The sequence below is a fragment of the Schistocerca gregaria genome, chromosome 8, assembly GCF_023897955.1.
Source record: "Schistocerca gregaria isolate iqSchGreg1 chromosome 8, iqSchGreg1.2, whole genome shotgun sequence".
Taxonomy (NCBI): domain Eukaryota; kingdom Metazoa; phylum Arthropoda; class Insecta; order Orthoptera; family Acrididae; genus Schistocerca; species Schistocerca gregaria.
This window is the reverse complement of record NC_064927.1, coordinates 320,953,422-320,976,753: the sequence shown is the minus strand read 5'-3', so window position 1 is coordinate 320,976,753 and position 23,332 is coordinate 320,953,422. Positions and strand designations below refer to the sequence as shown.

Genomic DNA, 23,332 nt, shown 5'->3' with positions numbered 1-23,332 from the left:
TGCTCCCATAATTTATTCTCGTGATAAGAATTACAGTAGAAGAAGAATGGGTAGCTTTGACGAATGAAATAGTGAAGGCAGCAGAGGATCAAGTAGGTAAAAAGACGAGGGCTAGTAGAAATCCTTGCATAACAGAAAAGATATTGAATTTAATTGATGAAAGGAGAAAATACAAAAATGCAGTAAGGGAAGCAGGCAAAAAGGAATACAAATGTCTCAAAAATGAGATTGACAGGAAGTGCAAAATGCCTAAGCACGGATTGCTAGAGGACAAATGTAAGGGTGTAGAGGCTTATCTCACAAGAGGTAAGATAGATACTGCCTACAGGAAAATTAAAGAGACCTTTGGAGAAAATAGAACCACTTACATGAATTTCAAGAGCTCACATGGAAACCCAGTTCTAAGCAAAGAGGGGAAAGCAGAAAGGTGGAAGGAGTATGTAGAGGGTATATACAGGGGCTATGTTCTTGAGGATAATATTATGGAAATGGAAGAGGATGTAGATGAAGATGAAATGGTAGATATGATACTGCGTGAAGAGTTTGACAGAGCACTGAAAGACCTAAGTCGAAACAAGGACCCAGGAGTAGACAACATTCCATTAGAACTATGACAGCCTTCGGAGATCCATTCCTGACAAAACTCTACCATCTGGTGAGCAAGATGTATGAGACAGGCGAAATTCCCTCAGACTTCAAGAAGAATATAATAATTCCAATCCCAAAGAAAGCAGGTGTTGACAGATGTGAAAATTACCGAACTATCAGTTTAATAAGTAACAGCTGCAAAATACTAACTCGATTTCTTTACAGATGAATGGAAAAACTGGTAGAAGCAGACCTCGGGGAAGATCAGTTTGGATTCCGTAGAAATGTTGGAACACGTGAGGCAATACTGACGCTACGACTTATCTTAGAAGAAAGATTAAGGATAGGCAAAGCTACATTTCTAGCATTTTTAGGCTTAGAGAAAGCTTTTGACAATGTTGACTGGAATACTCTCTTTTAAAATCTGAAGGTGGCAGGGGTAAAATACAGGGAGCGAAAGGCTATTTACAATTTGTACAGAAATCAGATGGCAGTTATAAGAGTCGAGGGACATGAAAGGGAAGCAGTGGTTGGGAAGGAAGTGAGACAGGGTTGTAGCCTCTCCCTGATGCTATTCAATCTGTATATTGAGCAAGCAGTAAAGGAAACAAAAGAAAAGTTTGGAGTAGGTATTAAAATCCATGGAGAAGAAATAAAAACTTTGAGGTTTGCTGATGACATTGTAATTCTGTCAGAGACAGCAAAGGACTTGGAAGAGCAGTTGAACGGAATGGACAGTGTCTTGAAAGGATGGTATAAGATGAACATCAACAAAAGCAAAACGAGGATAACGGAATGTAGTCAATATAAGTTGGTGGATGCTGAGGGAATTAGATTAGGAAATGAGACACTTAAAGTAGTAAAGGAGTTTTGCTATTTGGGGAGCAAAATAACTGATGATGGTTGAAGTAGAGAGGATGTAAAACGTAGACTGGCAATGGCAAGGAAAGTGTTTCTGAAGAAGAGAAATTTCTTAACATCAAGTATAGATTTAAGTGTTAGGAAGTCATTTCTGAAAGTATTTGTATGGAGTGTAGCCATATATGGAAGTGAAACATGGACTATAAATAGTTTAGACAAGAAGAGAATAGAAGCTTTTGAAATATGGTGTTACAGACTAATGCTGAAGATTAGATTACATAACTAATGATAAGTTATTGAATAGAATTGGGGAGAAGAGGAGTTTGTGGCACAACTTGACCAGAAGAAGAGATCGGTTGGTAGGACATGTTCTGAGGCATCAAGGGATCACCAATTTAGTACTGGAGGGCAGCGTGGAGGGTAAAAATCATAGAGGGAGACCAAGAGATGAATACACTAAGCAGATTCAGAAGGATGTAGGCTGCAGTAGGTACTTGGAGATGAAGGAGCTTGCACAGGATAAAGTGACATGGAGAGCTGCATCAGACCAGTCTCAGGACTGAAGACCACAACAACAGCAACAACAATTATAGTCAGTGCAGTATGATTTGTTTAGTTTTTTAGACATTTAATACTGGATTAATTTTTTTTCTTGTTTCATATGAGTGTCATCATTTTGTTATAAAGCTGATAAACAGTTGGTAATATTTTTACCTAGTATTCTAATATGTGAACAGTGACTGAATTTCTCATTTTCAGTCCACTTGGTAAATCACTAAAGTAGCTCGTAATCAAATAAAATATTGGTTTGTGTTCAGAATCATTTAATGTTTCTGGAAACTCAACATTTTTGCCTCTAAATGTTAACTTTACTTAACAACTATCATAAATGTGTTTATATGGTATCCATATATCTATGAGACCTTTTATTTGCAAACCTGATCAAATACAACAACAGTTTGTATGACAATAGCATTAAATTCTATGTCCTCCGCTGTTTCACAAAACTTGTGAATGTGATGCAGAGTAATATATTGTTGTGGTGGCTAATTCATAGTGTCTCGCCTATGTGTTGCACTAACGTCACGCAAGTCAAATGTCTCATGATTGTTCCAGTAAGGTTCAAAAAATAGTTCAAATGGCTCTGAGCTCTATGGAACTTAACATCTGATGTCATCAGTCCCCTAGACGTAGACGTACTGAAACCTAACTAACCTAAGGACATCACACACATCCATGTGGCAGGATTCAAACCTCCGACCGTAGCAGCAGCACGGTTCCAGACTGAAACACCTAGAATCGCTTGGCCACAGCGGCCGGCTTTGAGTAAGGTCAATTCTGTATCGAGTAGTTCAGCATACCAGGCAATCTCAAACATGTTTGAGCACAAGTATTGTTCACCCTAACTACCCTTCTGAATTCTTCAAAATAAATCTGTATGTGACCTCAATAGCCCAAGCTTCATCAGTAAGTGTAAGACGACTCCTATATCAATCCATTGAACAACATAAAACCATTGGCCTGAGCAGCAATAGTTTAATATGCAAAAACAATGTACTTTTCAAATGACAAATTTGGGAAGAAACATTGTCTTATAATTAAGTAAATATGGTATAATTGGCATGAACAGAAACAGATGTCGAGTTATTGCTGGTACTGAAATGTTACCTGCTCATGTGAGACAGCATTACAGCACCTGTGAAAAGTTTTTGCATTGCTATTTGCTGGCAGGTTGAATCATACGATACCTACATCTGCAGAGCATTCAAAAGTGACAATGGTTCAACGTTGGATTGCATGGAATTGTGAGGGCAAACATGCTTCTCATCAAGGCTCTAGCTGATGTTGTCTCACCACCACAAGTGGGGATTATCATATGAGGCAACAAACACATTGTAGCCCCTTCACATCCGTGCTTGCCATCCTAGAATGATCAATGGAGTCCTTGCAACTTTTGTGTGCCATGCCATTGGAGGCCGGCAACAAATGGACTAGGGAAGTACTGTGCCATGGGAAGGTTCCTGTTATCAACACTCACAGACAACTGCATTGAAGTGGTACCTTGATGAGGAAGCATGGACTGCCGTTGGATGCAATGCATTGTGTTCAGCACTACCCTAGAAGGCCATCATCTTAGCATAGTAGCAACCTGGGAAGAGCTACCATTCTTTCCAGTGTTTTGGAGAGGCGGCACGGTGGTGTTACACATGATGTCATCATGTGGGGAACCATGAGGTATAAATTCAGATCATGCTTGGTGGTGATTCAATGAAATCCCCAAATCTGTCCCATAGGACATGTGTGGGACCAGCTCGGTAGACAACTCCATCCCTTGCCAGTATCCAGAATGTCAAGGATGTTTTACAGTACTTGGGGGACATCTTATATCAGGAAAGGGTATAATTGCTGTGTGATACTCACCCCAATGAAATCGGGCAAGAGCAGGTTCAGTCTCCTACTGATAAGTGGGCTAATACCGACAAGTTCTTTAAAAATTTGTCTCCTCGTTGTTGTCACTGAAGGAACACCACATACCCTCACAACCCACAAAGTTTTATTTCATTTCCTACTCCATTTCTGGGTACTTCACTCTTTTTATCAAGATGTGTACTTGTATTTGTGTTTTTCTGTTATCTTGTTGCCAGAGTCTTGTAATCTGCCAAATTTGGTAGACTATTTCCATACTTGTGAGTATCAGTACCTTGAAATATTGTGTGTTACTATAATGTACAAGTAAGTGTTGACATTAAATTCTACAACTGTCCTAGAAGAAATTATACTCTATAGAAATTGCATCCAAATGTTATACTCACATCCAAAATGATAAGTAATAAGTGAAGTACTATTTGTTGTGAGATTTAGTTGTAATCCTGTCTGTAATCACTCTGCACAAGTAATGAAACCAAGGAATGTGTAGTGTACATTTCAGTTGAGTATTTGCACTTCTTTGTTCATGTATTTAATAAATATTACTGGTTTTTTTTCTTTTTTCTCTTTTCTTTTTCTTTCTTTCTTTTTTTTTAAAAAAAGTTTGAGTAATATTTGAGTCAGAAGAGGAGCCTTCTTAGTGAATTCTGAAACAGGAATGACTGGAGCAGGAGAAATAAACTGAATCTGTGGCTTTAGGATCTTTCAAAAGATTGTTTGTCAGGAGAAAGAGAAATGAAGGAAAGTTTAGATGTATCAGAAATATCATTCCAGAGTTCAAGATTTTTGTTATTTTCAAAGAAGTATAGTGTTTGTGGGTACATAGCTGGTAAATTATTTTTTTCCGCAAATAGCAGCTGCACAGCTGCATGATGTATTTTTTTTTTATTTACTTATTTTCCATTCTTTGTGACTAGTTTTGGGGTTGCAGCCACACTCTCAAGTGCTTATGTATAAAAATAATACACAAAAATTTAGTCTCAGCATAATATACAAATAACGTTTGTGTATGCTTTAGCTGTGAAACTGTTATTTCCATGATGAAAGGTACTCCAAATCCTGGCTCAAGAGAAACATGAAGTTTTGAGACAGAATCAAAAGTCTAACAGCCAAGATTAAAATCTTACAATAGCAGTTATGAACCACTATAGTGCATATAACATTGCAAAGCACCCTAGTTTTGATTTTCCGTCTGCTTCCAATTCCACAATATATTAGCAGCCAATTAGTAAAGCTGGATAGTGATAACTGCTTTTTTCCAGTATTATCCTCTGTCTGTGCTTGAACTGTCTTTCAAGGTGGTATGTGCTATTTTAGCTGATAAGTCGGAGAAGAGAACCAAAATTACAGGATGCAAATGTGCATAAGACACAAAGAAAGATGCCAAAAATTTCAAGTAAAATGGAATAAAAATAAAATATTCATTCATTCTTTGTTTCCTGTAGAGCCTTTCATAAATTAGAACATCAAGGTTATTGAAGAAACTATAATATACATTATGTAACAGAGGAAACAGTTATTGAGAAGGTCATTAATGTAAAGCTTACTTACTGAATTTTATGCACTATAATTAACAACAAAGATGTTAGTTTCTTTTCTAACATGAAATGAACTCATCAGCAAGTCGTTTTACCAACATGTGTCCATTATTGTCAGATAAAATATTTGCTTTGTGTTTCATCTCTAAATCAGTGAGGTGCTTTGGATCTGGAAACGAGTTTTCTGTGTCTGTTCACTCTAACCTTCAGTGCTGCGGAGAACTCTATTGTGGGAAATAAACAAAAGCTATACATCAACAAGTTTATGTTTCCTCAATCATTGGCATCCCAAATCAATAGTAAACTATAACAAATCAACATTAAAGTCTCTACAAACAATAAGTCTCCAATAAAGCTTATGTAATTCCGTAAACACTCCTAAATGATACATGAAACTGAAGATGTTTCCTGTTAGAGACCCATAATCTGCCAGTACTACTAGCTTGTGCATTTCCATGTATACTATGATGGCACAGGACTCACAGTCCTGTTTCATACATAACAGTGAACAACAATCTATATCTGCATATACATCTTCACCTATACTCTGCAAACCACTGTGATGTGCAAACAGAGGACTTGTCCCATTATACCAGTTATTGGGGTTTCTTCCTATTCTATTCATGTATGGAGTGCAAGAAGAATGATTGTTTAATGCCTCTGCGCATGCAGTAATTATTCTAATCTTATTTTCGCAATCCCTATGTGAGTGATATTTAGAGGATCATAGTATATTCCTAGAGTCACAATTTAAAGTTGTGTTGTGAAACTTCATGAATAGACTTTCTGAGGACAGTGTAATTCTATCTTGAAGAGTATTCCAGTTCAGTTCCTTCCATATCTCTGCGATAATCTCCCATGGATTAAAGAAACCTGTGACCATTTGTGCTGCCCTTCTCTGTATATGTTCAATATCTCCTATTAGTCCTATTTGCTATGGGTCTGACACATTTGAACAATGTTCTAGATCCTGTCACATGAATGATTTGTAAGCAATCTCTTTTGTAGACTGATTTCACTCCCCAATTATTCTACCAATAAACTGAATTCTATCACCTGCTTTACCCATAACTGAGCCTAAGTGATCATTCCATTTCATATCCCTACAGACTGTTACACCCAGGTATTTGTAAGAGTTGTCTGATTCCAACAGTGACACATTGATATTATAGTCATAGGGTACTATCTTTTTTCGTTTTGTGAAGTGCAAAATTTTACATTTCTGAACATTTAAAGCAAGTTGCCAATCTCTACACCAATTTTGGAATCTTATCAAGATCTGCCTGAAAATTCGTGCAGCTTCTTTCAGATAATACTTCATTATAGAGAGCTGCATCATCCACAAATGTCTGATGTTACTATTAATATTATTTGCAAGGTCATTAATATACGACATGAATAGTAAGGGCCCCAACACACTTCCCTGAGATATACCAAGTTATTTTTACACCTATCAATGACTCTCCATGCAAGATAACATGCTGTGCCTACCAAAAAGTCCTCAATCCAGTCACAGATTTCACTTGATACCTATTACAATCAAACTTTTGACAAGTGTAGATGTGGTACTTGTTAAGTGTGCATTTTTTCACTGATACTTATATGTGTGTTTGCCACTCTTATTTTTTCTACTGGTTGTGCAATAGTATGATGTTGTGTTGAATCCATCTAGATGTAGCTTTTAAATTTCCAAATGATATTATGATTATATAAGTGCAACTGCTTATGTTCCAGTTTCTTTTTTGTTTTCCTGTATCGATATTACAAAGTACATATTTACTTATTTTTAAATCTTCCTATTTTTGTTGGAAGCTTTGTCATAGCTACAGTTTTTATCTGCCCTAACAGTTGTTAAAAAACATATACATTCTGCAGTACTTGTATTAAGTTAAAAAACAATTCTAACAATGTTGAAAATTACTGGAGTAGGATGAACAGTAATTTTGTCAGACTACATGCTGCAGAAGTTCACCATACAGGAAGAATCCTATCTGAAACATTGAAATACAATCATGCCACATATCATGTGACAGTTGGGCAATGTGTTACATTTCATCTTGCCTAAGGAAATCTGCAAGCTCTGTCTTTTTAACGTCTTCCACAGAATGATTCAAAGAGTAATATAATCTTCAACTAGTGTAAGGAGCATTTTCAGCAGCTTCCCTAACATAGTCTTTTATTGAATCACAGAGGTTGCAGTCCAAATACCTGCTTGTACATGAATTTCCTTACCTACATCTTTTCCAAAAGGCCTATATCACAGTGGACACTGCAGTTCCTTGCATTAGGCTAAAAAATTTATGCTTTCACTTTATGAAACTTATCAGTACATATTTATCACTCATCAGGGCCATGTAATCATACGATGGTTGAATTAATACAGACTAAATAAGAAAAATTTACATCCTGTAACAATTAAAAATATTTGTTTCCTGACAGTCATCAACCACAGAATTTTGTACATGGTCAAGGAATCCTCTCTCATAACCATTGCTTAGCAGTGAAACCTTCATAGTCTTCTTAACTCTTTGCTTTCTAATAGTAAAAATACAAACAATAATACGAGGCGCATTCAAGTTCTAAGGCCTCCGATTCTTTTTATAATTAACTACTCACCTGAAATCGATGAAACTGGCGTTACTTCTCGACGTAATCGCCCTGCAGACGTACACATTTTTTACAATGCTGATGCCATGATTCCAAGCCTTCTTTAGGAGTCTGTTTTGACCACTGGAAAATCACTGAGGCAATAGCAGCACGGCTGGTGAGTGTGCGGCCACGGAGAGTGTCTTTCATTGTTGGAAAAAGCCAAAAGTCATTAGGAGCCAGGTCAGGTGAGTAGGGAGCATGAGGAATCACTTCAAAGTTGTTGTCACGAAGAAACTGTTGCGTAACGTTAGCTCGATGTGCGGGTGCATTGTCTTGATGAAACAGCACACGCGCAGCCCTTCCCGGACGTTTTTGTAGCAGTGCAGGAAGGAATTTGTTCTTCAAAACATTTTTGTAGGATGCACCTGTTACCATAGTGCCCTTTGGAATGCAATGGGTGAGGATTACACCCTCGCTGTCCCAGAACATGGACATCATCATTTTTTCAGCACTGGCAGTTACCGGAAATTTTTTTGGCGTTGGTGAATCTGTGCGCTTCCACTGAGCTGACTAGTGCTTTGTTTCTGGATTAAAAAATGGCATTCACGTCTCATCCATTCTCACTAACGACTAAAAGAAAGTCCCATTCATGCTGTTGTTCTGTCGTTACGCGTCAACATTGCTTCGCAACATGCCACACGGGCAACCATGTGGTCGTTCGTCAGCATTCGTGGCACCCACCTGGATTACACTTTTCGCATTTTCAGGTTGTCATGCAGGATTGTGTGCACAGAACCCACAAAATGCCAACTCTGGAGGTCATTCGGCGATCCCCCAAAACAATTCTCTCCACTCTCTCGATCATGTCGTCAGACCGGCTTGTGCCAGCCCGAGGTTGTTTCGGTTCATTGACACATGATGTTCTGCCTTCATTAAACTGTCGCACCCACGAATGCACTGTCGACACATCCATATCTCCATCACCACATGTCTCCTTCAACTGTCGATGAATTTCAATTGGTTTCACACCATGCAAATTCAGAAAACGAATGATTGCAAGCTGTTCAAGTAAGGAAAACGTCACCATTTTAAGTATTTAAAACAGTTCTCACTCTTGCCACTGGCGGTAAAATTCCATCTGCCGTACAGTGCTGCCATCTCTGGGACGTATTGACAATGAACTCGGCCTCATTTTAAAAATATGCACATGTATCTATCTCTTTCCAGTCTGGAGAAAAAGAATTGGAATACTTAGAACTTGAATGCACCTTGTAGATATACTGATGAGACAAACCATTATGATTACTGCCACTACAAGACAGGATGCTGCTTGGTAATGTTTCAGACACATGACATGATAAGGAAGGTACATTATTGTAGCATAGATGAATGGAGAATCATTCTAGGGAAGATACTTGCTTTGAATGGAGAAATGCACTGAATAAGCACCTTTGTCAAAGGTTAATGTAAATGGATAGCTAAAAAAAATCTACTCACCAAGTGACAGCAGGGGAACACACACACAAAAGTATTTAACTTTTACAAGCTTTTGGAGCCAGTGGGTCCTTATTCGGGCAGAAGAGTTGAAGGGGAAGATGAGGGATGAAAGAAAAGGACTGTAGAGGTTTAAGGAAAGGGATAGATTATTATGACCTGTGCTTGAGAGAAGCATCTTGGAAACAGTGACGCTAGCTGGCTGTTTGCATGCGGTTGAAAGATGAAACCCCAAGTGGGCAATAAGGTACTGGACATGTTTCATCATGTAACATAGCCACTCTGTAAAGCAAGATGGTAATCTGTGGCAGATCTGATGACGAAGTACAATGTTGATGCAGTTACAACTGTTTCAGAGCACACTGTTCACCACACATTGCTGAACATTGTGGTTACACTGAAAATGACCTATGAGTATGCCTATGTTGACCCAACTACATTATCAGTTATGATTGCAGTGGATGTCATCAAGATTTGACTGGATCAGCAGACATCAGATGAATTACATTTCTTGTTACATGGTCAGAGGCCATGTCCTGATTCACTATCATCTAGGAAAATGGCTGCTTGAAACAAGCACCATACCATGGACATAGAATGGGTGTGGGGAGGGGGAGGGGGGGGGGCAGTTGGCAGTATTATAAAGTGAACCATATGAACGTTATTACTGGCTACCTGGATCCCTCCATGCCTGGTGTTTTCCCCAATAACCGTGCAATTGTCCAGTAATATAACTGTCCATGTCACACAGCCAAAATTATACTACAATGGTTTGGAGAATGTGGTATTGAACTCACACTTATGTATTTGCAAATGAATTCATCTGATCTGAACCCGACTGAACACATCTGGGACACTATTGGGAGCCAGGTCTGCCCCTACACCCAATGGCCTGCAACTTATGGGATTTCTATGATCTTTGCATAGATAACTTGTGCAATATACCCCTCAAGACTTACCAAGAACTTCTCCATTCCACAGTGGTCAAAATGTTTTGTCTCATCTGTGTAAATAGTAAAGAAGTGGTGGCTGGGGGGGGGGGGGGGGACATTCAAAATATAAAAAAGTGGAAAGAGACCATTGCAATCATAATGGTAAAGTAAAATCAATATAAAATATAATGAATATTGTTTTGCTGTCTCTCATTGGTGACTTTTATTCATACTCTCTAGTTTTGCATCTTGGCTGTTAGTCTTGTTATTTCTGATTCTAATCTGTCAATGTTTTCATTTGATCAGTAGTTTGGAGTTAATTATTTTTCCTCTCATACTTGTTTGTCTTTTTTTTTCAGTTTTCTATCATTTCATTTTCAGTGAAAGCTTTAGAATTTTTTTGGCTTTAGGGCTGGCAGCCCTTTTGCAGTTGTGGCAGTTTACAGTGTTACAAGATTTGACCCTCCTGTTCTGTCTTACATATTATTAATGCTAGTTTTTATTTTTATTTAATTTAAAATATATGTTGAAATTTATTGAATGGATTGTATGTTTTGCTTTAGTTTTGTAAAAAATTGTGTATTTAGAAGTAAAAATCACATTGCATTCCCGTTGGAAGTAGCTGCATGTTATGCAAGCACCAATTTCTCCTCCAGAGATCACTAAGGATTCTGCAAGTGAGGGTAACTTCAGTGAGGACGACTACCTTGCAGACCGACGGGGTCCACCCCCACGGGGCCACCACGGGCCAGTTGGTGCTACTGGACACTACGACCCAAGAGGTGTGCCTCGCAGCCATGCCGAGAGGGGCCGCCCTCCACTGCTGCCACATGAGAGAGGGGCACAGCGAGGTCCAGATCCACATCAGCCCCCTCGGGGCAGGGACCGTATGGATGAGAGGTCTGTGCATTTTACTTTTGCAAGGAATTGTGATTGTACCATTCCATCTTTACAGCTTGTAAAAATTGTTATTTTTCTGTAAGTGAATCAGAGCCATAACTTATGTCACCTATGATGTCTTTGAAACGTCTTTTCATGTTCTGGATTGGAAACAAATGTAATTACCAAATTTGTTTTACGTATTTTGTGCAACTATTGTCCTGATTGTTGAGAAGAATTGTGTTAACAAACAGATTTCTTGACCACATGAAGATTACTTGTACTGTATTTATTGGCAGAATGTGTAATGCAAATATTACCTTAAGAATATACTGGATTTCACTTCCATTTCTATATGCAGCTCCTATGAAAGCATTTTGCTAAAACTTCAATCACTCTTACCATGTTAATCACGATATGGAATTTTATCTACCAGTTTCATATCAAACAATGAAATGGTGAATATCTCTGATAATGAAATGAATAGACATAGGTGTGCTTGGTGAAACACTAAACTACCTCATTTCAGATGCACTATTGAAATTTTCGAAGTTCAGTGCACATGAAACATGCAGGATAGATTAACAATAATAGAAATTCTTGGATGGAGCAATTTGTAAAATGAGAAAAAAGCTACTACTCAGTTTCATCGGAGTGATGCGTGGAACACAAAAACACATAACAGAAAACAGCATAAACAGCATTCACACTAGCTTTTGAGCACTAGCACTTTTTCTAGCAATAGTACACACTTTCACACAGATAACCACACAGCCCCTAACGTGTATATTTGGGTGTTTTGTGTGGTTGTGTGTGTGAATGGGTGAAGTATTGCTAGAAAAAGAGTTAGTGCTTAAAAGCTAGTGTGAGTGCTGTTTTCTGTTACATGTTTCTATGCTACACGCATTGATGAAAGATTGTTTTGTAATCTGCATACTGAAAAATATAAATACTTCCTGATGACATCATGCGTAAATCCACTAGTATGACAGGATCAATAGCGTTTTGTACTTTTTAACTATTAGAATAGATTCATTTGCAATCCAGATCACAAAGTCACCCACCCTGGGTTATAAATTACTAAAATTAAATACATGACTAAAATTCCTATCTTCCTTGGAGAACTGTCTCATTAGAATGTGATGTAGCATGCAACATCATATACCCAGTGTCGTAAATCAAAAACTCTTAAAATATAGGCTTGTATGTCTACCTTCCGCATCAACTCTACAATAACAAAGTCTGGTTTTCCTAATGACTAAGTAATAAGAACACTTAAACCAGGACAGGAAAAGGGGAAATAAGGCAGTAATGTGAAGCCTCATATTAATTTAATTTATTCCTCTATTTAGTAAGATGATTAATTTTTGTTCTTTTTTCCATTAAAAAAAATCACACCATGACAATTAGCAGGCATTAGCATTCTTGATCATGGGTTACCAATATCAGGCATATTGATAATTCCCAGCAAAAGCATTTGCTTCAGTATGTGTAATTTCTTAAATAACCTAGAATCCCTAACAATCAGTCACAACTTCAGTTCATCAGTATCATTTGTAAATACAAAATATTGAGATGTACCTGCATTATTAACAACACACATTCACTCTGAGAGTGAAATAGGCTCACATACCCAGTGGATTGTAGGTGTGTATGTCTCTCTCTCTCTCTCTCTCTCTCTCTCTCTCTCTCTGTGTGTGTGTGTGTGTGTGTGTGTGTGTGTGTGTGTGTGTGTGTGTGTGTTTGTTTGTCAGTTAAGACAATTTTATGATAATGAATTTCACAATGAACACAATACACAAGACCAGAAAAAAAATCTGTGATGTTGTCCTGAATACGCCATCATTTTCTACAAACTACAAGAATCACTGAGGTGTAATAGACTCATGAGCAGGTAAAAAGTGGAGCGCTGGTGTCAGAGAGTCATTGGTGCTTGTCTGTGGGCAACAATCCTTGATAGTATGGACTTCAATGACATTGGGACCCAAGTGGTATTGTAGAAAGTCATTTCCATGAATGACTGCAGGCCATGTTGCAGATAACATGGATATTGTGTCCCACACCTATTTCCTGAGTTGCAGTTGTTTCCTGGTGTTATTCTGTAAGACCACAAAAAAGTTGTTAGAGCACCTTAGAAAGTCATATAATTTCATTAACGAAGTAAATAAATTGGATATGACAGTGAATGAAAAACATATGACAGGAGTCACTTTGACCCCTTCCACCATTCTAGTGTTAAAAGATAATCAGCGGGCTTAATTTAAAGTTATTTGTTTACTGCCCTGTAATACATTGCACTAACCAAAATGCAGGCACACTGTGACTGCTGTTCTCAAACATAGGATGAGTTTGTTTGACATTGATAAGAAGCTGGAAATGACCATGATTACTGTCAAACAATTAGCAGCTGCTGCGAATCGATATGTTGGAAAAGCTCTCAAGAGTCATACTATCCTCTCCTGTGGATTCTGTCTCCTCTGCACAAAGTACAGAACCAGTTAGGCTCGCTTCACCTGTTTTAGGGAAACCTCTTTTGTCCTGAGTCAAGAGGATGCAAACGCAAAAGTGTAGGGGTCTGTTAATCATTGGCAGTTCAAATGTACAGCAGATGATGATAACCCATAGGGAAATGGCAGCAAGGGAGAGGAAAGGACACCAGGTGCACTTAGTGTGTGAGCCTGAGGACCTCATTCAATGTGTTGAAGAGGCTATTCCAGCAGCCATTGAGGGAAAAGAGTGCAACTAACTGCAGTTTGTTGTGAACAGGAACAAATTATGCCAGTTGTCTGGGCTCTGAGGTCATAATAGGGGCATTCCAGGAACTGGCTGAGAAGACTGAGAAGACCAGCCTTATGCATGGAGTGGCAATAAAGCTTTCAGTCTGCAGCATTGTCCCCAGAACTGATCATGGTCCTTTGGTTCTAAGTTGAGTGGAAGGACTGAACCAGAGTCTTTGAAGGTTCTGTGACAAGATAGGCAGTGATTTCCTGGACATGTGCCACAGGGTTGAGAACTGTGTGTTCCCCCTAAATAGATTAGGTGAGCACTATGTGTCAGTGTCTGGTACTCAGGTAGCTGACCATGTGTCATTGCACACAAGGGTTTTTTAGGTTAGGCGACTCTCCATCCAATCCATATAATGAAAGCTGTAGGAAACCCAGAAGTATAAATAAAACATCAAAAGAAATACCTCCCACCAGTGAGAGTATTAAAACTGTAGTTGTAAACTGCTGAAGCATTCCCAACAAAGAGCTGGAGCTTTTCTGAGAAGCATGGATCTTATGTAATATTAGGTACATAAAACTGACTGAAACCTGAAATTGATAGCAGTGAGATTTTTTGAGAAAATTTAAGAGTATGTTAAAAGGATAGGGAAATGGAGACAGAGTACTTGTCACGGAAGACAAGAAACTCAAATCCACTGATACAGAAACTGAAGCTGCATGTGAGATAGCTTGGGCAAAACTCAGTATCAAGAGTGACCATAAAATGGTAATTGGATCCATCTATCACCCATTCGACTCATGTTCTGTTGTAACCAAAAACTTAAGAGAAAATCTCAGTTCACTTGTAAATAAGTTCCCCAATCATACTATAATCATCAGTGGATACTTTAATCATCTGACAATTGGGAAAAAATTCAGTTTTGTTTGCGATGGGCATGGTAAGATGTCTTGTGAAATATTACTAAATGCATCCTCTCAAAATAACTTAGAAGAGATAGTTATGAACCCCACTCAAAATGGAAAAATAAGGCAACAAATAGAGATGACCTCTTTGAGGACGTTGACATTGAAAGTGGTATCAGTGACCATGATGTGGATGTGGCAACAATGATTATCAAATTACAAAGGATAACTAAAATAAGTAGAGAGATATGTGTGTTCAACAAACTAGATAAAAATCAGTAGTGTCATATCACAGTGAGGAACTTCAAATTTTCAGCACATGGCAGGAGCGTGTAGAGGAACTATGTCTTAAGTTTAAAAGAACAGTTGACCATGCACTGAAGAGATATGTACCCAGTAGAACAGTTTATAATGGGAGGGACCCTCCATGGCACTGTAAAGAAATTTCTAAAGAAACAGAGATTACTGCATAATAGGTGCAAAACCAGGTGGCAGTTATAAGAGTCGAGGGACATGAAAGGGAAGCAGTGGTTGGGAAGGGAGTGAGGCAGGGTTGTAGCCTCTCCCTGATGCTATTCAATCTGTATATTGAGCAAGCAGTAAAGGAAACAAAAGAAAAGTTGGGAGTAGGTATTAAAATCCATGGAGAAGAAATAAAAATTTTGAGGTTTGCTGATGACATTGTAATTCTGTCAGAGACAGCAAAGGACTTGGAAGAGCAGTTGAACAGAATGGATAGTGTTTTGGAAGGAAGATATAAGATGACATCAACAAAAGCAAAACGAGGATAATGGAATGTAATCGAATTAAGTCGGGTGATGCTGATGGAATTAGGTTATGAAATGAGACACTTAGAGTAGTAAAGGAGTTTTGCTATTTGAGGAGCAAAATAACTGATGATGGTCGAAGTAGAGAGGATATAAACGGTAGACTGGCAATTGCAAGGAAAGCGTTTCTGAAGAAGAGAAATTTGTTAACATCAAGTATAGATTTAAGTGTCAGGAAGTTGTTTCTGAAAGTATTTGTATGGAGTGTAGCCATGTATGGAAGTGAAACATGGACAATAAATAGTTTGGACAAGAAGAGAATAGCAGCTTTTGAAATGTGGTGCTACAGAAGAATGCTGACAATTAGATGGGTAGATCACATAACAAATGAGGTGTTGAATAGGTTTGGGGAGAAGAGAAGTTTGTGGCGGGTAGATCACATAACAAATGAGGAGGTGTTGAATAGGTTTGGGGAGAAGAGAAGTTTGTGGCACAACTTGACTAGAAGATGGGATCGGTTGGTAGGACATATTCTGAGGCATTAAGGGTCACAAATTTAGCATTGGAGGGCATCGTGGAAGGTAAAAATCATAGAGGGAGACCAAGAGATGAATACACTAAGCAGATTCAAAAGGATGTAGGTTGCATTAGGTACTGGGAGATGAAGAAGCTTGCACAGGATAGAGTAGCATGGAGAGCTGCATCAAACCAGTCTCAGGACTGAAGACCACAACAACAGCAACTGGTGCAAAACAAAGCATGGGGCTGTAGATAGAGAGGTACTGAATGAAACACATTTGGCTGTCAAGATAGCAATGTGTGATGTCTTCAGTGAATATTTTAGCACAATAGCATCATATGGTATTTCACAGAACCCAAAGAAAGTCTGGTTGTATGTGAAAACTGTTAGTGCCACCTAAGTTAGTGTCCAGTCCTTAGCAAATGTGACAGGAACTAAAATTGAGGGTAGCAAATCAAAAGCTCTTATCTCCATTTTCAAATGCTCCTTTACAATTGAGAACACAGGACAATTGCCTCTGTTTAATCCTCATACCACTGAAAAGATGAATGCTGTAAGTATTAGCGATGTTGAAAAACACCTGAAATCATTAAAAATAAACAAAGCTCCTTGTAATGATTGAATCCCTATCAGATTTTAAACTGAATTTGAGTCTGAGTTAGCCCCTCTTCTAACTATAATCTGTGATACATTCTTCCAACAAAAACCATTCCCAATTATTGAAAGGCACAGATTATATCCATCTACAGTAAGAGTAGCAGAAGTGATCCACAAAACTACCATCCAATATCCTTGACATCGATTTGTTGTAGAATCTAAGAATGTATTCTGAGGTCAAAAGCATAATGAGTTATCTTGAACAGAATAGCCTTCTCAGTGCCAACCAGTATGGCTTCTGAAATCATTGATCGTGTGAAATCCAACTCTCACTTTTCTCACATGACTTCCTGAAAACTTAGGATGAAGGCAGGCAGGTATTTGCAGTAATTGTTTTTTTTTTTTTTTTTTTCTTCCAAAAAGCAATTGACTCTGCATGACATCCACATTTTATGTCAAAAGTATGAAAATATGGTGTATAAAGTGAAATTTGTGACTGGATTGAGGACTTATTGATAGGTAGAAGATACCATTGTCTTGGATGGAGAGTCATCATCAGGTGTAGAATTAACTTCAGGTGTGCCCAAAGGAAGTGAGTTGGGACCATTGCTGTTCATGTTGTACATAAACAACCTTGCAGACAACATTAATAGTAACGTCAGCCTTTTTGCAGATGATGCACTTATCTATAATGAAGTACTATCTGAAATAAGCTGCATAAATGTGCAATCAGATTTTGATAAGATTTCAACCTGATGCAGAGATTGGCAACTTGCTTTAAATGTTCAGAAAGGAAAAATTATGGACTTCAGAAAACAAAACAAAATGTAGTATCCTATGACTACAATATAAATGAGTCACTGTTGGAATCAGGCAACTCGTGCAAATTCCTGGATATAACATTCTGTAGGGATATGAAATGGAATGACCACATAGGCTCAGTCATAGGTAAAGCAGGTGGTAGGCTTCAGATTACTGTGGGAGTGCAATCAGTCTACAAAGGAGATTGCTTACAAATTATTCATGTGACAGGATCTAGAACATTGTTCCAGTGTGTGAGACCCATACCAAATAGGACCAATAGGGGATATTGAATATATACATAGAAGGGCTACACGAGTAGTCACAGGTTTATATAATCCATGGGAGAGGTCACAGAGATATGGAAGGAACTGAACTGGAAGAGTCTTCAAGATAGATGTACACTATCCTGAGAAAGTCTATTAACAAAGTTTCAAGAACTGGCTTTAAATGATGACTCCAGGAATACACTGCAACACCCTACATACTGCCCACATAGGTATAACGAGGATAAGATTGGAATGATTACTGCATGCACAGAGGCATTCAAACAGTCATTCTTCCCATGCTCCATAAGTGGATGGGACAGAAACGAACCCTGATAACTGATTACTTGGTATTTCCACTCTGTCATGCACTTCACAGTGGTTTGCAGAGTATAGACGTAGATCTAGCTGTAGATACGGAATGCAAAATGGAAATTAAAAAAGGTGACTACCACTATAAGCCAGTTAATTCCCAGAGTTGTTCTTTGTAATCAGTGTATAACCATTCCCCCTGCTTTTTTTGGCCATGGAGAAAACATATTGGGTACAGTGATTTATTTTGAGCATAACATTGATATTCATACACCATTCTTTCAGTACTGGCATCTACCTCTGCTCAATTCAGGCATCTTTACGTCAGGTTTTTCTCTTTGAGGATGCCTCAGTTAGTTGTGGACAATTACTGGGATTTCAAAACTTTCATGTGCTATTAATAATAAGAAACTCCACAGATTACATTTATCTGATTACGTAAAGAGAATAAGATTCTTTGCAGATGCACAGTATCAGCTCGCAGGTATCCTAACTAACTTGCTTAGACAATGGCACATCTTTTTCATTATATAATGTGTCACAGTGTCTGAGGCATCCTAATATCACACTAGAGGTTAATCTTTGCAGTGTTTTCTGTGTCATCTCATTAATCTAGAATCACTCTGTTTATTAGATATCAAATCATGGGGTTCAGCCGTCACAGTAGCCAAGGTGTACTGTCAACAATAGCATGTTACCTGCTGGACCTATAGTGTGTGAAACAAATATAATTGCCTCAACTTTTACAAGTATTGCAGCTGTTTTCTGTGGCATAGGAGAATGAGAACCAAAAGGTGTGATTGGTGGCATATGGGTTGTTACAAGGTAGAACTTAATTCTGTGTAGATAAATAAGAAATTTCTTTAATCCATAAAAAATACTAAGAGACTCCTTATCTTTCTTACATAATATTGGTTTGCACAGAATTTAAAATTTTGGAAGTAAACACTGTGAGCTGTCCACATCTGTCTGCATTTTTGTGAGAAAACACGGCATCAATAGTACATTGTAACATGTCTGTTGCTAAGATTAGTGATTACGTAGCCAGACTTGGGGGTGACCTTACAGCTTACTTTATATCTGCCATTCCGTATTGCAATTATTTGACCATTTTTATTTAACACTTTTGTTCTCATTTGTTAATAGGGTAAGTGATTTAGGTGACATTTGGAGTAATTTTTGCTGTAGAGGCTCCTCTCAGTGCAGTGAAACTAGCTCTTCTGAGAGGGAGGGTATGGAGCATAGTTCTGGATTACCAACAACTTTGTGTTTGCTGTTGAGAACAAACTCTTTTAATGAGTGCTAGGAATATGCTGCATTGTATTTCCATCTCTAAATTTACATCTACTCAGCTGCTCTGTAATTCACACTTAAGTCTTGGCAGAGATTTCATGAAACCACTTGCAACATGTTTCTCAGCCAGTCTACTCTCACATAGCATGTGGGGAAAATAAACACCTAAATTTTTCTGTGTGAGCTCTGACTTGTCTTTTTGCATATCATTTCAGTTACTTTCCATACACTATTTGGTTATAATGCAAAATGAGCAGCTCTTCTGTGGGCTTTTTTTTTATATCCTCCATCGTGGATGTTATGGTATTCAGTCTCACTACTACAACCATGCACTCATAAATTCCTGTATACGTCTTGATGCATGCTCAGCAGTATTTGTTTGTTTATTTATTTATTTACTTCTTGTTCCAGTGATCCATGTTGCGACAATATCACAGGATATGGAATGAGTCAGAAATCTGTAGTAGTACATAAAAACAAAACAAAATGATTTCATATTACAGTAAACAGTAACTTAGGTTCTACTGCAGAAAATCAATTTTGAGAGATACATAAATATTACAAGATAATAAGTGTTACAGAAAATAAATATTGCAAAATATGTGTTTACAATAAAAAATAGTCAGGATTACAAGTGCAGATTTGGGCATATATTTGCAATTAACAATACAAGAAATGCTTAACACTTTGGTTTATGAACCCTTCTGTCGTATAAAATTATCCTTGTAATAGGAACTGCCTTAAATTATTTTTTTTCATATGGGAAGGCATTAAAAATCTTGCAGCCAGTTAAATTGACTCCTTTCTGAACCATACTTAGATTTCCTTATTCATAGTGGATATCATGTTTTCTTTTCGTCTCAGGACTATGGTACTCACTATTCAGTTTAAAAACAGATTTTCCTGTTCTTATGAAGCACATCAAAGACAATAATATTGTACAGTGGATGTATGGATTCCAAGTTTCTTAAAAAGATTCTTGCATGTGGCTTTAGGTTGGACACCATACATGATCCTTATGGCTTTCTTTTTTTATGTGCACACAGTACTTTTTTAGCCAGTGACTGATTTCCCCATATAATTCCATATGCCATAATGGCATGAAAATAACCATAATAGGCTGACTTCATAGTTTCCATACTTCTAAAAGAAAAAATTATGCATAATGTGTAATAATCTTTTGCATAGATCCAGGATGTGATTTGAGCAGTCCAGTTTGCTGTCAATATGCAAGTCTAGGTATTTTGAGGTATCCACCCTGATTATCAACTGCTCACCTATTTTTACTACTATTTCTTCATCACTTAATGTTGCGTGGAACTCAACATAACTTGTTTTAGTGTAATTTAAAGAAAGGCAGTTAATGGTGAACCAGTTCACTGTTACACTTAAAACCTTATTTGTAGATTCGTCAAGTTTATCTACTGAATTATCAGTAAATAGCATAGTGTCATCAGTGAAAATGGTGAACCTACAATATTCTGTACAGAGAGGCAGATCATTTATAAAGATAGTAAAAAGTAGGGGGCCCATAACTGAGCCTTGGGGCACTTTACATGTGATGGTACCCCATTCTGAAGATAATGGGACTCCATGTTGACTGTCCACTACAACTTTTTGTTCCCTGTTTGACAAGTACAAGTCAAGCCATTTCTCTGATGAACCACTTATACTGAGATGTGCAGCTTTGGTAAAAGAATTTGGTGACTGACACAGACAAATGCTTTTGTTAGCTCACAAAAAATCCCAACCACCTTCAGTTTTTTGTTGATAGATTCCAAGCCTTTGCCAGCAAATGGAAATATTGCATCTTCTGTTGACAAATCTTTCTGAAACCCAAACTGACTTTCGCTGAGGATATTTTGATTCCTGAGATGCTTAACTATCTTGGCAGTTAGCTTCCTCCGTTTTATCTCCCTTCTTATACAGCAGTTTTATAACTACATACGTAAGTCTGTCAGGAATTATTCCTTGCACAAGTGGTGCATCAGAAATGTAGCAAAGGACTTTACTTACATAGCTTACATGCAGTATTTTGATAATTAGTGAGAAACATTGTCAGTTCTAGTAGAGTTTTTACTTTTCAGGGATTTAATAACTCTTTCAATTTCTTGAACAGTGACAGTTGTTATCTTCATGTGTTGTACTGAGCTAGGTACTCTGGCTTTCAAAAGATTGATGGTTTGGTTCATGGGGCCATGTAAATCTATTTTTCCTCTACTGTTAAAAAATGTTTGTTCAATGTGTCTGGAATTATTTTTCGATTGATATCAAGATGATCGTCACGTTTTATTTGCATATTTTCACTACAAACTGCATTTTTCCTTACGTTCTTCTTTACAAAATTCCAAATAGTTTTTACTTCATTGCTTGAGTAATCAATTTCTGCCATCAAGCACATGTTGTTTGCTGTTTGTATGGTCTGATTCAGAACTTATAGTGCATATACCTACAGGGATCATTTGATCTCTTGGTCGCTGCATATAGTTCTCTTCTTGTTTTACAAGAAATTTTGATGCCTTTAGTAATCCAAGGCTTGGTTCACATTTTAACAGGTTTTCTCTCACTGAGTTTTTTGGAAAGGTTTCTTCAGAAAGACTTGTAACTTCATAGATAGATATATAAAATTTTGAGGTAACATTAATTGCAGCATGTACAGGAGACCAGTCCAGTAGTTGTAATTGCTGATTAAAGCTTTCAATGGTGTGTTCGTTTACGGTCCTAAAGTTTCTCCAAATGAAATTTTCTTTCCTTTGTACTTTTATCTTGTTTAGAGTGAGGAATTGCCATTTATGATCAGAGAAGCCATTTATAACATTTTTCACAGTTAAATTATTGTAAATACTCTTATCTACAAATACATTATTATTAAAGTGTTGGTACTAAGTTGTAACAGCACATCAGGAGTTAAAAGTCTGTTTTGTTTCTGTTTTCTGTTAAAAATTCCACATTGATGTCACCCATAACAATGGTTGATTTAGTTTCTCTACATAGGTGCGACAGAAGTGATTCTGTTTGTTTCAGAAATACATTCAGGTTTCCGGCATCTGCCCTGTAAATAACCAGTACAATAACTGTTGCACTGTCTGCTGTAACTTGACGCCACACACCTCAAAATGCTGTTCATCACAATATTTGATTAAGTCTACAGATTTTTAGACCACATTGTTTTTTTATAAATATTGCAACTCCTCATTTTTTCCCCTCTTCAGTAACGTGCACATAAACTAAAGTTCTCAATTTGTAGTATTTGGTTTCCACTCATAACATGATGTTCTGAGAAACACAGTATTCACACAACTTGGAATCCCTTTCTCTCATGTTACTCACCAAAAAAATGCTGGGTTTGCTTACTGTTGTGTGTAGGATGGGCACCAGTTTCTGCTGCATGTTTTGATGTATCAGCTGTTGGTCCTGCCACGGATGATGCTGCTGCTTTCGGTTATGCTGCTTCTTCTGCTGCTGAGACTGGTCCCATATTGGTACATGGAATTTTGCTGTTCGCTCTCACTCTATTAACAATCATTTCATTTATCATTATACACACAAAGTTTTTTTCCTTCGTAATTTAGATGCATTCCATGTTTGGTGTGTTGGCATCTGTCCAATTTGCCTATATCAAGGACACTACATTTTCCAAACAAAGAACATATTTGTTTTATTTTAATGTTAGTTTTTCGAATTTCTTTGTTGACACACTAGTGATACGTAAGATCAGATCTGTGTGGTAAAGTTGCAACTATTGTGTATCATTGTTTATTGTGTTCCACAAACTGTTTTTGTTCCATTAGCCAGTTATTTGCTTCGTTTTCTGTAATATCATTTGCACCCATTATACA

The 23,332-nt window shown here is 37.6% G+C and overlaps 1 protein-coding gene across 9 annotated transcripts in view; it reads left to right on the top strand.

Moving 5' to 3' along the window:
- LOC126284265 (RIMS-binding protein 2-like) overlaps positions 1 to 23,332 on the top strand; it is a 1,431,128-nt gene that overhangs the window by 1,049,335 nt on the left and 358,461 nt on the right. For all 9 annotated transcript variants that reach the window (XM_049983077.1, XM_049983076.1, XM_049983073.1 and 6 more), the window contains exon 20: positions 11,086 to 11,329. In XM_049983077.1, coding sequence (XP_049839034.1) covers positions 11,086 to 11,329 — 244 coding nt within the window. The remainder of the gene's footprint in view (positions 1 to 11,085; positions 11,330 to 23,332) is intronic.